This window comes from Papaver somniferum, unplaced genomic scaffold, assembly GCF_003573695.1.
Source record: "Papaver somniferum cultivar HN1 unplaced genomic scaffold, ASM357369v1 unplaced-scaffold_80, whole genome shotgun sequence".
In the NCBI taxonomy this organism is placed as follows: domain Eukaryota; kingdom Viridiplantae; phylum Streptophyta; class Magnoliopsida; order Ranunculales; family Papaveraceae; genus Papaver; species Papaver somniferum.
Window position 1 is genome coordinate 2,947,263 of NW_020650971.1, and position 14,696 is coordinate 2,961,958.

The 14,696-nt window shown below is 37.6% G+C and overlaps 2 protein-coding genes across 3 annotated transcripts; one reads left to right on the plus strand and one right to left on the minus strand.

Annotated features, from left to right (window-relative positions):
• The first annotated feature begins 7,796 nt into the window (after positions 1 to 7,796).
• LOC113344865 (60S ribosomal protein L36-1-like) lies at positions 7,797 to 9,708 on the plus strand. The gene is made up of 4 exons (XM_026588761.1): positions 7,797 to 7,884; positions 8,292 to 8,398; positions 8,500 to 8,699; positions 9,410 to 9,708. Exons 2-4 carry the CDS (start codon positions 8,297 to 8,299, stop codon positions 9,438 to 9,440), a joined length of 333 nt encoding a protein of 110 aa, XP_026444546.1. The 5' UTR covers positions 7,797 to 7,884; positions 8,292 to 8,296; the 3' UTR covers positions 9,441 to 9,708.
• Positions 9,709 to 10,087: 379 nt separating this feature from the next.
• On the minus strand, positions 10,088 to 12,326 carry LOC113344970 (F-box protein At3g07870-like). 2 transcript variants are annotated; one of them, XM_026588838.1, is made up of 3 exons: positions 12,170 to 12,326; positions 11,906 to 12,014; positions 10,088 to 11,511 (listed from the first exon to the last, which is right to left on the minus strand). In XM_026588838.1, exons 2-3 carry the CDS (start codon positions 11,929 to 11,931, stop codon positions 10,218 to 10,220), a joined length of 1,320 nt encoding a protein of 439 aa, XP_026444623.1. In that variant the 5' UTR covers positions 11,932 to 12,014; positions 12,170 to 12,326; the 3' UTR covers positions 10,088 to 10,217. The 2 variants fall into 2 exon arrangements, with proteins under 2 accessions (XP_026444623.1, XP_026444622.1); XM_026588837.1 differs by lacking the exon at positions 11,906 to 12,014 and having other exon boundaries at positions 12,170 to 12,319.
• Between the last annotated feature and the right edge of the window lie 2,370 nt (positions 12,327 to 14,696).

Consider the following 14,696-nt stretch of genomic DNA (forward strand, 5'->3'; position numbering starts at 1 on the left):
ACCGGTACCGGAGTGGAACCGGACCGGTCTTACCGGGACAGGTACAAGTCCAGGTCCAGGTACAGGTACAGGTCCTCAAATTGAAGAACCGGTCAACTCCGTGTACAGGTACCGGTTCCCACAAAAACCCGGTCCGAACCGGCCCATGTGCAGCTCTAATCCCAACCAACCAAAGAACAAGCTAGTCAAGTTTCGTTCAGTATTCTAAAGTGATTGGCAATCGTGACTTCCTATCAAACACCTTGAAGATCGAGGCTATACATGTATTGGTAGATCGTGCGCGTGCAAATTTCTTATCACTATGTGAATTGTGCTAGAATCAGGGTGCCTAAATATCTAGACTAAGACTCCTAATAATTACATATTTGCACAAGAGTCAACATTTCAAGGTAAATGAGCTCCATTTTTATGTGTTTTTTTTTTTTTTTTTTTTCAATTTTTAATTTTTTATTTTAATTTTTTGATTTTTTCAAAAAGGAAGAGTTCTATTTTTCGATTATAGCATGTTATCAAAGTATCTACTTTTCACCCCCAAACCTAAACTAAACATTGTCCTCAATGTTTCAAAATATGAACAAAATTATAATACAACATATGAAGAGGATCATGTTGAGTAGAGAAAAAGGAAAGAGAATACCCGATTTCGGCGAAAGCAATATTAGAACTCCGTTATTCAAGGCAAGAATCCAACATATGTCAGCCGAGATCATATTGGATTAGCAAAATATATACAAAAGGAACAAAAAGGTTTTTAAGAAATTTTATCTACTGGATTATGTACAAAAAATTCACCATACACCAATAATCTAAAGAGTTGAGGATCAACCCAAAAGACGAAGTGTAGAGGTTTCAACAGCTTCACACAAATATAACAGGAAAGAAACGCAAGTGAAACTGTGAAACAAAATGAGCTACCCCCAAACCTGGATTTTTCAACGGACAAAATTTTGGAAACAAAATCTCGCAGTTTTGGGGGTTCATCATGCACAAGGTCTAGCTCGAAATGAACTGTGCTAGGGACGGGCAAACATGCTAATTCCAACTGTGGCTCCTCAAAGATATTATACTTAGATGCAAAATAGTCCAAAAGGACTTGGGAAGCACACAGTTCGGTTTGACAATATGGGTACAAACCAAATCTAGGTTGGGTGGAAGGCCATTAGATTGTGACTTATGTAGGACGATAGGCACATCATTACTAATCACGTCAACATCTCCTAAGTCTTCTACACGTGTCACAACATGCTCATAATCATCAAACAAATTGGCAAGATCACAATCAGAGTCATCAACATCATCAACAGATTTATTCTCATGCATCAGCAAATCAGGAGAAATATCACAATGTGACCTAGGTAGAGAATCAGACACATCAAATATATTTTCATGCATATTAACATTAGTGTCTACAGAAGATTCAACTATTCCTATGTCATGCTCATCTTCACAGAATAATTGTACGAATCCCATGTCAATATCAAAATCATATGAATTACAATGAGTATTAGAAAGAACAACATTCATGAAGGTCGAGGGCGAGAAGCCATATGTTTTTGAACCAACAGGTTCCACAATATTTTCATGTTCTTCTAACATATCATCATAATCATCATCATGGTAGCATGCATATTGGTCCTCATTAACAGTGGTGGTGTCATTAGTCGATTTATGTTCCTCTAAATTAGGTTCACATTCAACATCATTTACAAGAATGGGACTAGACACTTCATTAGGGACAACATACATTTCCTCATGAATTTCCTCCTTTTGTAGGTGAAGCAAAATCTGATCTAAACATGCCTGAATTCGTGATGTAGATCTATCAAAGTTTTGCTCACTGAGTCTGAAAGCTTCTGTGGTGGAGTCTAAATTCATGGGAGTACAAAATTCTTCATGTTCAAATTGTGGTGAATGGTACATGTGTGCATGGTCATTAGGGTTTACAAAATATTGATCGCAACCCTCAAAGGATTGATTATGGTCCCAATGACTACCATTCTCACAATTTATGGGCATTTCATACCTTGGATTTTCTCTAGATTGCCTAAAATTATGCAAAATATGACAATTCTCAACAGGGTGGTCTAAACTACCATATGCGGGACATGCATAGATTTCAGGTTGCCTAAGAAAATTAGATGTGACAGATTCCTCATGTGATTGCATTTCTAAAGCTGCGATTCGAGCTTCTAATTGATCGATCAGTGATGATTGTGTGAGTGAGGCAGTAGCAAAATGTTCATTTTCACGTTGTGATGAATGATGCATGTGTGAATAGTTACTAGGGTTCATGGATTGAGGCTAGGGACTTTGAAAATGTCCATAATAATTCCTATAACTATTGACATCATGGTCTATGGGAGGTTCATAACGTGGAGTATGTCCATACGCAAGTTCTCTAAGGGATTTGTTGTATTCCCCAACTGTAGACCAAGATCTAGACATGATTTGGCTCAAAAGCTAAGTAACTATGTTACAAAGCCCAAAATTTGGTTTTTAATGGGTTTGAATTTTTGTGAAAATTTTGGTTTTTTTTTTAATTGGGAGCAAAAATTTTGGTTTTAGTATTGGGAGCAAGCCCACATTGGTGGGAGAAATTGCTTTGCCAAGGGAAGGTGAACAAGCCCACAATGTGTATGCAAACTGAAGCCCAATGTAGCTTTTGAGATAGCCCAATTGTTGCTTGTTTGGTCTGCGGCCCAGTTGGGCTTTTAAAAGTTCAGTTTTTTCTAATTTAAAACTACATGCCCAAATCAATGTAACATCACAAGCCCACAAGCAATTAAACAAACAAGCCCACAAGAAATTAATTACAAACCCAACAGAAAAATGGAAAAAATTATTACAAGCCCACAAATTAAAAATGGAAGCCCACAGGTTGGGTTCTCTTAATGGGTTTAGGCTTACTTGCTTAAGCACAGCCCAGCTGCTCAGTTTGGTTGCAAAAGCCCAGTTGGGCTTTGGATCATCCTAAGCTTTGGCTTTTCTGAGGCCCAGTTGGGCTTGGTTCAATTTCCTCTCCTTCTGCAGCTTACAGCCCAGTTGGGCTTGGTTCAAATCAGTTCACTTCACAAGCCCAGTTGGGCTTTATCTTACACCAGCTGCAGCAGCTTCAGCAGGCAGCAGCCGCAGGGAACAGCAACAGGAGCACAGCAGCAATAGCAGCAGCACCACAGGTACCTGGTGACTCAAAGAAGAGAATGAGTTCTCAAAAATTGGAATTGAGACAGTTTCAAACAATATTGATACCAGTAAGCAACTAAGAGTAATTTACTGCATGGCAATGAGTTATTTGGACTGACAAAGGGGTTGACACAATATGCAGTTATGGATAAAGTGCAAAAGAGAAGTGACCTAGCAAAACAAGACACACAACAAAATACTTACAACTACTAGAACAGAAAAAGGGAAATGATGGATATGAACTTCAGTTACACTACAATAAAAAAAAACAGGACAAGATGTATGAATTGATGCAGCTTCAAAAGTATGTCTAAGATGCAGCTACTATAAGATACAGCTACAGGATGGCAGTCAAGACAGTAAGAGAACAATGGCTTCACAACTTTTAACACTACTAAGAAAACAATGTGTTACAGGACATGGAAACTCAGGGTTACAACATGAGATATCTTACAGGATATGTTACAGGACAATGGAATGCAATGCAAAAGAATGGCAACAGTGAAGATTGAGCTAAAAATGCATATGTACAGGAGAGACTACACAGCAAGCTAGAAGAGCAAGTGAGCAGCAAATGAGCAAAGGGAAATAACTTGTAAGAGTGACAACAAGAGTGACAGATGAAGATGCAAGAATGAGGTTATGTGCAAGATATGCAATGAAAGTGCAAATATGCAGTGACAATGAAAAGTATGCAGTAAAATGCAGAAAATAAGAGCAAAGATAAAGAGCAAACAGCAACAGCACCGCTACCGAGTCCCCGGCAGCGGCGCCAAAAACTTGGTAGCAAAAGGAATATGTCCTAAAACTACGTTTTATCCTAACCTGCAAGTGCACAGGATCTAAAGTAGAAAGTGAATAAGCAGGGGTTTGTCCACAGGGACTTGGAGGGAGCTATTGTTGTTTTCCTAAATTTCCTAACTAATTTCCTAAACTAAGTGACAGTGGGAATGAAGGTGTGATTCTAGGGTTAAGATTTCCCTTTCACCTGGCTAGTTCACCTAGGTTAAATCCTTGTCCCTAATGGACAAAAGGGTCTAGTTCAAGCTAGTCTCTTGTCCAGGGCAGTTCAATATGTTTAGTTAACTAACCTTACAGCCTTAGCTAACCCCTAGCATTGGTTGTCTGTTTAAGGCACAGCCAATCACAGACTAACTAGGCAGTGGCTTACTAACTAATGTAGCTGATTAACCCCTTAGAGCCACCACTGACCCCTAGCATTAGTGGTCTTCTTACAGCACCACTAATCACAAGTCAGTTGGGCTTTTAGGAATCTAACTAGCCTAAGCTATTTTGAGTTCAACAAAAACTAACCTAATGGCTAACCATCATGGCTTAAGGGTCCTCTCACCCTAGTGGTGGATTTAGAACATAAATAACATTTGAAGATAACAATAGATTGAATTAGGCAGTAATTAAACTTGGAATTGAAAGTGAAACAAAGAACTGAACATAAAAAAAAAACTACACAGTTGGGGAACTGGCTAGTCCAATTCTCCCAATTTTGACACTGGCTAGTCCAGCATGCCCCAATTTCACACCCAACACCTTCTATTTATACAAGCAAGCAAAAAAAAAACAAAAATCCCCAAATTATCAGAAAATTAGGTTTTCACCAAAAAGTGAAATTGACCCTTACCTAATCTCTGATATCCACTCCAATACGTTGACCCATTCTTTTATTTCTCTTCCCGCTCCATGTCCTGCTCCAATTACTTCTAGCTCATCAACCTATCTCACCAACTTCACACCTAGGGTTCAGTGGCGTGAAAATAGATGAAATTAGTTGTTGAGGAAGATGTAGGACGTGGTAGTGATGATGGGTTGTGGTTGTTAGAAGCCATGATGGCTTTTGGTGGGAGTTGTGGTGGTTGAGAAGGGGCAGTGGAGGTGATTGAGGCGGACATGGTTGTTGCAGAAAGAAGAGGGGAAGAAGAAGGAAAGAGAAGGTCGATGGCGTTATAGCTTAGGGTATGTTTGTTTGGGTGTAATAGACCTAGGTGTTAGGGTGTGTGTCGGTAACATCAAGATTTGATGTCTTGCGAAGATGAGCCGTGGGATAATATCTTCTGGAACGGATCTAACGGCGAGATGGAGACAGATCATGAGCGACCGTTGGATACAAAAATACAACGAAACTGACGGCTCAAGATCGAGTAAGGTGCTGTGGTGTTAGACAGGAGCTTCAGAATTTGATGTACTGGCGATGCTGCGACCGTAGGGTGCTGAGATGATCCAATCTGACGGCTAGAAAGGGAAACGGGTATGGATATAGGAAATGGATTTGGATGAGGGTTTTGGGCCTTGGGTATGCCAAGCCCATATCTTCTTTAAGAACAATTCTTCCTCTTCAAGCCCAATTCTAGCCTCCTTGTCTTGCGCACAACATTCTTCGCGGCTTCCTTGCGTAATTCCTCCCGGCTTTTCACTACTTTTCTGCTCTTTTCCGCTCCGCAATTCATCTAACTTTATTTATTACCTAAAAATGCAAAATTAATTAATAAAAATATTTATTCTTGAAAACAATGAAAATACAGAATATGGGATAAAATGTAGAATTAATGCACAACAGATGAGTTAAATGCCAAGAAAAATATATAGAAATATGCACTTTTTAGCACTCATCAGTTAGACCGAACTTATCTTGTTACACACAAATAAAATGTACCCTCATCTAGGTTTATGTAACCGTACCTAAACGTGTACACCATGTTGGTTCACAAATAGTTAACCGAGGTTAGCCATATGTTTACCGTACCTAAACGTGTACACCATGTTGGTTCACAAATAGTTAACCAAGGTTAGCCATATGTTTACTCTCATATTAACCTTATTCATCTTAACCATAACTAGTTCAAATGGCTTCAAATGAAACTAGTTAATGAGTTGTTGAATTCCATAGAAGACACAATCGGTTTGATTCACTTGAATCAATCATGAACATTATAGCCACGGTTTGCAAAGATTGCATTCCTTATGATTTAAATGTTTAAGTTCATGAACAGACCGATTTGATAACATAACCATCTTAAGTATGTGTACGGGTACGCGTATGTGTACCTAAGCAACCGGATTTTGAGTTTGTTAAGTTTCCAAACTCAGCAGAATTTTTCTGTTCGAAAACTTCCGCCAGTATACGTACGGGTACGCATACTTAAGATGACTAGTTTATGAGTTTGTAATTCCCAAACCCAACAGATAATTTCAGTTCGAAAACTTCCTCTAATATGCGTACAGGTACGCATTCTTAATGTGACTAGTTTAGGAGTTTGTAATTCCCAAACCCAACAGATATTTTCGATTTGAAAACTTCTACCAGTATGCATATGGGTACGCATACTTATCTTGTCGCCTTCACCAATTTGGTATACATATGTGCATACACTTGGCTCCCGGTTTATGGATTTATACACTAATGTGCGAATACACTATATATGCTTATATCCAAAGATGGTTACATTATCAACTCTACATTCCAATCATTGAAACATTCTTAGAGGATGTTATATAGTTGTTATTCACAAACTATTTTTCATCAAAGCAATTTTCAAGTAATTGAAATGATCATCATCGAACATTCCAAGTCTACACCAAATGATTGTATCACAAAAACCATGTAAGATGTTACTCAGAAATTTTCTCATGATATAAGATGAACATGGCTAAAGCGAAAGCTTGCCAACACATATTTCGGGAAATATGTAAGCGAGATATACTCAGCTCGAAATCTCAAATGTGTGTAGTTGAAAACTATATCGTAAATATGACTTATGTCTCAATATAGGAGATATAATAGAAATAGACTTTCCTGGTGATAGATGAGTTTAAGTCTCCACATACCTTTTTGTTGATGAAGTTCCACAAGCTCCCCTTAGTAGTTATTCGTCTTCAAATGGTGAACGCCAAGAGATCTAAGGTCAACTACACTATCTATGTCCTAGTCCGAGACATCTAGGCTAGAAATCAAGACTTATAACTTTCATCACTAACATTGACAAAAATTCTCGAGATAGAAACACATGCGAGTTCGACCGAATAATGCTCTAACAATAACATTCCCACGTGTAATCTCAGTTTATCTTAATAAATTGCATGCTTCAAAAAAGAAAAGAAAGACCATTTTAAACAAGAAGTGACTGAAAATAGTTTGGAAAAACCATATATAGAAAAGTAAGTTTGAAATCGTTAAACTTGATTTTCCAAATTTTCAACAATCAGTTTTTATAGCTTAGATTTCATCGTAAAACTTGCTCTTAACATTTAACTTAGTGTGGTCGTTCATTACAGTTGGGATGGACAATCATACTCCAATTACAATTAGAAAGTTTCATCTAAACTTTTAACACATACAGGGTATATAATGTTCTATATAATCATCAAGCATGAGCTGATTTCACAACGTTTGGATGTCCTAGTTTTTTTTTCAGAGAAGTAGCCAGTTCTCCGTATCTGCACCGTGCCTTTAACCAGCATCGTGTAGTGGACCTATACGAAATTGGGCCTAATTTATTCCCCATTGGGTTACATGGGCCATACGTAATACAAACGTAGGTCCAGTAATCCAAAAGAAAAGGGTTTATAAGCTCACTATATATAACCCTAAACAAAAACTAGGGTTTTGTTTTCTCTGAAACTCAATAGCTGCTGCGGGTAGAAGAAATCTTTCATCGCCATCTCCAGAAGCTTCAAAACTTCAACCAGGTAATAATCAAAACCATCCACTCCTCTCGTCTCTACTTTAATCATCATAATCCATGATCGAAGTTCATCGATCTACTTTCTTTTCCTCAGATTCTTAACAAAATTCTCATTTTCGTTTTCGTCATTTGATTTTAACCAGAACCCTTTGCTTAAAAATCAGTCTAGACTTATTTTCAGATGTTCAAAACTGATTCTATGTAGTTTTTGATTCCTGAGACTCGGCCGAGTTAGTACCGATTCATGGATGTAGTTCACTTTGGTTTGCCTATTAGGTTTAATTTGTTAGCTAATACATGATTGAAATAGGTTTTTGAAGTTTCTGCTTTGATTTATTTTGTTTTGTTGATTTAGGGTTCAAGTATAGGATTTAACGTGTGTTTATGTGGTTTTGAAAATGTTGTCAACAGGTAAAATGGCACCCACAGCGCCCAAGAGTGGGCTCTTTGTTGGTTTAAACAAAGGTCATATTGTCACTACTAAGGAACTCGCTCCTCGCCCTTCTGCCAGAAAAGGGGTATGAATCATTGTTCTATTTGATGTCTGTATGTTGTTTGTTAGTGTTTGTGCTCCATGTTGATTGGTTGTTTTTGGTTTGTTTGAATGGTGTTGTTGCAGAAGACCAGCAAGAGAGTTCTTTTTGTTAGGAGTTTGATTAGGGAAGTTGCTGGATTTGCTCCTTATGAGAAGAGAATTACTGAGCTTCTTAAAGTTGGAAAGGACAAGCGTGCTCTTAAGGTGGCTAAGCGAAAGTTGGGTACCCACAAGAGAGCTAAGAAGAAGAGAGAGGAGATGTCCAATGTTCTCCGCAAGATGAGGTAATTTCTTTGTTCTGTATCTTTCTAATGACTGAAGTGTGTTTATATAGCTACACCGTGTTTGAAAATATCATAGTTGCTCATACTGTCTTATGTTGAATAGCATGTATAGTAGCTTAGTTAAAATTTATGGTTTTGAAAGACCGAAGTGTATTTGTCGGAGGAATACCATCCTCCAAAATTTATTGTCATTTATGATTTACATCTTTCTTGTCCATCAATTATTCAATTTAATATCTCAGGACATGTTTTTGAGATTTGATAACTGAAAAGAGTTCTCTGAGTGTTGAATTTCTGCTCAACATAGGGGCTAGGGAGAGTAATATTCTGAAACTAAATGAACATCAAGAACATTCCCATACTTTTAGCAGGTGCAAAATGCTTCCGTGTTCAATGTTGAACATAAGAACTAGTTGATCTAATTAGTCACATGGATGCACACATGAGTTCACTGCAAACTTTTGTTAATGCAATGTCTTGTATGCTTGCTGGAGGTAAGGCTTTTACGTATTTGTGTATGTATGCTAGTTTGTGCCTTTGTTGTGTTTGAACATAAGAACTAGTTGAGCTAACGACTTTACTAGATACCTCTGTGAATTACGGCATTAACGTAGTCTCTTATGCTCACTGAGGATAATGTTTTTCTGTCTACATATTTGTGTTTGGAGTCTCGTTTTTATTTCTGATTTCTTTGTGGGAAATTTCTGCAGGTCTGCTGGTGTGTCTGAGAAGAAGAAATGATGAAACAGTCCCAAGTGCCTATGTGAAGCAGAGTATCATTAGATTTGTTTTTACACTTTCAATGTCAACTTCATGAGTGCAGGTTAAACTGCAGAGTTCAGCTGTAACCGTTTTCTTATCTTTGGTTTGACATGCGACAAGTAGTATATTTTGGTTGTAGACATTTATGAAAATCGCCATTCCAATGAAGTTGAACTTTTGTTAGGGTAATTGACACACTCCGTTGCTTACTGACATTTTTAGTTAATGAAGGATCAATTTCATAAAATCAAAACTTGTGCACTTTTCATCTTCTGTCTCTCTTTAGTTTTTAAATTGAATAGTTGGCCTTGTATGCCTGGCTTTACACGTTGGGGACTTGAAAACTATTTTCAGTTTATACCTTAGGAATAGAGACTTAAGGTTAATCTATGTTTGTTCTTGCATCACACACTAGGATACTTCTGTGTGCTGCTTTTTGCGAAAGTTCTCGTTGAAAGGAACTCCGAATATGAACTCAGAACTGGCACTCAATAACACAACACCAATTTTTCTTTCCAACCTGCACAGTTTTGTCAAGAAGAGAGCACAAAAATGGTGGTAAAAAGTAAAGCCTTAAACTGAACACAATCGAAAACAAACGAAGGATTATAAATAAAAGCCTAAAGTCTTAAGAAGTTTCTCAAAATCAGAGAGGCGAAGAAAAAAAAAGTATGCAGCACTCATATCTTATAAAGATCCCAAGTATATGCTAACTTGTGACACCCTAAACCCTGCTGTTCCTTCAACTGCCTTCACTCAATCTAAAAACGTCATTACACTGCTTTCTCCTAGTGCATTCAGTGAAACAAAACTGTTGAAGTGTGAATGTGGTAGCCACCAACTCCTCCCAATCCACTTCTCGTCTGCAAACACTGTTGAGGTTCTAGTTTTTAGATTATATAGAATAACCTTCCCAAGACTTCCTAATATAATTTCATCCCTCTCCGTAATGGTTAATATATTAGTAGTGTTGTCAATGCATTGTGTACTGAACACTATCCTCCAACTCCCTGTCTTCTCGTTCTTCTCTAGAAACCACAAGTCTGGACACAGACATATGTCTAACACACACAAGAACCCTTTGATAACACAAAGTTTAGCTTTCCCCGTAATGCCTGCAGGTGAAGGATACAGGTAAAATTCCTCCACTCCCAGATCAAAGACCACAATCTTCGAAAGTCCCTTCTGGAACCAATGAAGAGCTCCATCTACACAAACGCTTGGAGAGTAGAAACTAGATAGCAAAAGGTAATTCACTTCTCCAGCACTTCTCCACCCACTGTCACTGCCAAGTGTATATACCTCAACCTTCCCCTTGTAAGGGGGATAATTAGTGTTTCCAAAATAGGTGATTCTAACAACCTTGTACTCGTTTGTTGGACGGTAGTAACCAAACCCACGCACAATGTAAACACCATGTTTGCTTTTCTTCTCATCAATCGACACCCTTGGAAGATTCACGTATTCTCTTGTAATGGGATTACAAACGTACGAAGGTTCGTCACTGTATTTGTAACCTATCTGATCTCCATCATAGCCATAGACGATGTTTTTGTACTTTGAGTTGACTGATAAGCAAATCAATCCATTGCACGAACCAACAAATCCATGCACGGCGTCCGGAAATTTAAGGTTCATCCTCTTTGCTTGGTAGTTAGGCTGCTTTTCATCAATAATCTCACCACCGGTGTGGTACTCTGCATAGTAGAAAGCATGTCTATCAACGCCAAAGAAACTCATTGGCTCAGCATTAGGAAAGTCATGAATACTTTCATGACCAAGAAACTGCTTGTGTTGCTCCTGCGGCTGCATTAGTTGAAGACCATGCTGGCTTTGTAGATGGAGATCCGCAAAGAAATTATCAGCACGAAACTGTAAACTATCCCTCCAAGCTTTACACACTAATTTACAATCCAATACTGACTCGACTGGTAACCTAGAAAGTATATCTAATGTGACTTCTTTGGGAAGATTGTCCATGGGACTATAAGCAACACAACAGATACTCCTGGCTTGTGTTCCCTGAGCTTGAACAGTCAAGGTTTCACCTCTGCCAACAAACAGGAATTATTAATGAGCAGAAATACAAAAACCCGGTCAAATTCTCAAGTATCCAGTCATGTAAACTAGCAAAACCGCACGAGCGATGCACTTGCTGTCCTAAAACTGTAAATTCCACGGTTAGTCGCCCTTTGTAAAGAATCATATTATATATACCATCAATTTTTGTGGCCTATTACCCATTAGTGAATCATAAACCATTGGCGTAGCATGTACTAGAGCAACATTGTAAAAACAAAATATCAGGTAGTAGTGTAAGAAGGTCATTTGACTCATTCTCTTAGGTATTTCTACAAACACTTAGACTGCACCACTAAGGTATCACCAACCCGAGTTCACAAATCAGTTTGAAATTCGTAACAATCAGGGAACCCTAAAGGTACCTGTTTGGACTATTCACAAACAACATCTGAAATTGCAATTCCAATACCAATCAAATTCACCAATTACTTCCTAAACCGTAAATTTTCTTGAATAGAACATTTTGAAATCCTGAAAAAAATAGAAAATGTTAATAATTTCTTTATTCATTAGTACAGTTTGAAATTCTTTAATCTTCAAATCAGACGTGCACTCTTAAGAAGAACTGATAACATATTTAATCAACTAGAGATATGAAAATCCTAGAAAATCAAGAAGATTTTTACCTGCAGAATTCTTGTCAGAGGAGAAGGAGAGTCATGATGTTGAGAATTCAGAAATTTAACATAAAATGAAGAGATTTAATCTTGAAAACCTAGGACGAACAAGCACTGAAATCGCCAGAGAGATTTTCTACTCTCCAAATTATGAAATGAAAATTCGTGGGGTCTGGTGGGTGAGGGTCCGTTTAGTCACTTTATGGGGGAGTTTAACTGGATATGGACTCTCATATCCACATCCAGGCCCATATCCACGGGGAAGGTGTCGTTCTGGGTTTCACTAAATATGAATGGGAAGAAAGACCGAATAATGCATATATTCATTGATGAATAATTATCCCTTGGCTATGAGCTAGCTAGTTTCTTTGACTTATCAAATTATCTTGTTCGATTCGACATGATTCAACTACTTGAAATTAGCTAGGTTGGTCACAATTGTTTTTCTTTCTGAGCACATGTACCAAGTTATAAACTACACAATATATATGATACCCTAGCACCCCTCTCCACCTTACCATAATTTTAAAATATTTTGTGGTTGCTAACTCGGTTCTTTGAACCACCTTAGTTTGGTGTTTCTGGAGTTTGTTGAGGTAAGAAGTTTTTGGGTAAGTGGTTGATTCGAAGGGTTAAGTCATGGATTCGAAAAAGACGAAAGGATCAAAGTTGGTATTGTAGTCAGAGGATTGGTACAGTTTGATAGAGGATCAAAGCTGGTATTGCAGTCAGGACTAGTACATTTTGATTAAGGTGATCGAATTCAGAAGCTTAGAATGACAAAGAAAGTTGGGTGGTGATGTTTGAGCTTAAGGGAGGATGGTAGGAGTTTAATCTCTAACATGTTGGAAGATTGAAGTGTGGTTGAAGAGTTTGTGAGAGAAACTTGGAAAACCTACAAAGTGTGGCAGACTTTGTGTTAGTTATTGCTTGTGGCAGAAGCATAACAAAAGAAAGATTGTGAGAGAATCTTGAAAAGAAGTGTGAAGGTTTCGTAACAATAGCGTGACTGGAACAGAGAAACAAAGAAGAAAAGAAGAAACAACAACAAGGTTGTGAAGAAAAAGAAGTAATCACCAGGTGATGATGAGAGATTGAAGAGAAAAGATGTCACAAGGTTGTGATCGTGAGAAGTGAAGCAAATCGAGTATGGGGATTTGGCTAAGAGTTGTGTGAAGCAATCCCAGTGTGGATTTGGCTAGAGTTGTGAAGGAATTCCAGTGTGAAATTTGAAGAGTGTGGAAATCCTGCGAGTGAAGTAGGTAAACAAGAGTTGAGTGGATGAGCTACAATGCTCGGTGATAAGTTTGTTTTTTGTGTTTGGTTATCAAGTTGAATAGAGTACAAAGAGGTGTTTCTAGCTTGTTAAAGAATGGTGTTCCGATGCGATGAATGTGAAAAGAGTGTTTGATTTTTGTTTTTAAGCAAATGAAGAAAAATAGGTTTGTTGCTGATTTGATAGTGATGACGGAATTCTGATATGAAAAAAAGAAAATAACGTGTTAACGTTTATTAATGGAAGAAGAGGAATGGTAAATGATAAAAGACAAGGATGTGCAAACGTTTATTAATGGAATAAGAGGGTTACGGAATTCTCGTTGAATGATATCTTGGTTTAAGGGAGGATATTGGAAGTTAAACCAAGATATGGCGATTTGTCCGTGGATCAACATATGATGTTGATCCAGTCCGAATGGATCAACTGCTGCAGTTAACGCAATCAAGTTGGATCAACATACGATGTTGACACACTGTTGGATATTTGGAAGTTCGAGTTAACTAGAAGAGCAAGTTATGTCGGTTGCTTGTTTTAGAGTTTTACTATTTCTTTGTGTTTCTAGAAGTGTGCTTTATTTAGAGTTTGTTTTTATTAGGAAAGTACTTTGAGTGATTGTCAAGTTTGTGAGACTATAAGTAGGTTGTTAAGCTATGAGAGAATGTACACCAAACTGATTATCAATGTAATTGTTTTATTGCTTTCGCGTTGTGCTCTCCTCTCTCTTGCTCGATCCTACAACTAATGACATATTTAAGCAACTATAGACAAGAAAATCCTATAAATCAAGAAGATTATTACCTGCGGAGTTTTTGTCAGAGAAGAAGGAGAGTCGTGATGTGGACAATCACTAAAAGACATTTAGAAATCTAACTTCCCTAATAAAAATAATCTCTGCGGTGATATTAAAAGAACCATAATGTTGGGCATACCAAGATCTTCCAAGGCATACTGAATGACGAAAAAAAGGGTGGTGAAATAGCAAAATCAGATAACCCCTTAACCCAAATTTTTTTTAATGGCAAATCTTCCCTTTACGTATTAGTGTTAATAATCTTGATTAGTAATTCAATATTTTGTTTAGTGATTAAACTAATTTTCAGAATTATAAGAGTTGTTTAGATGAAAAATTTGAGGAAAAAAAATCAAAATTTTGGTTTGGTTAAGAAGGAGAGAAAGAGAAAGAGAAAGTGAGAAAATTCTAATTCTTGATTCAATGGAGGATGAGGAGGGTCATATATAATCTAAAAAACCTAGGAA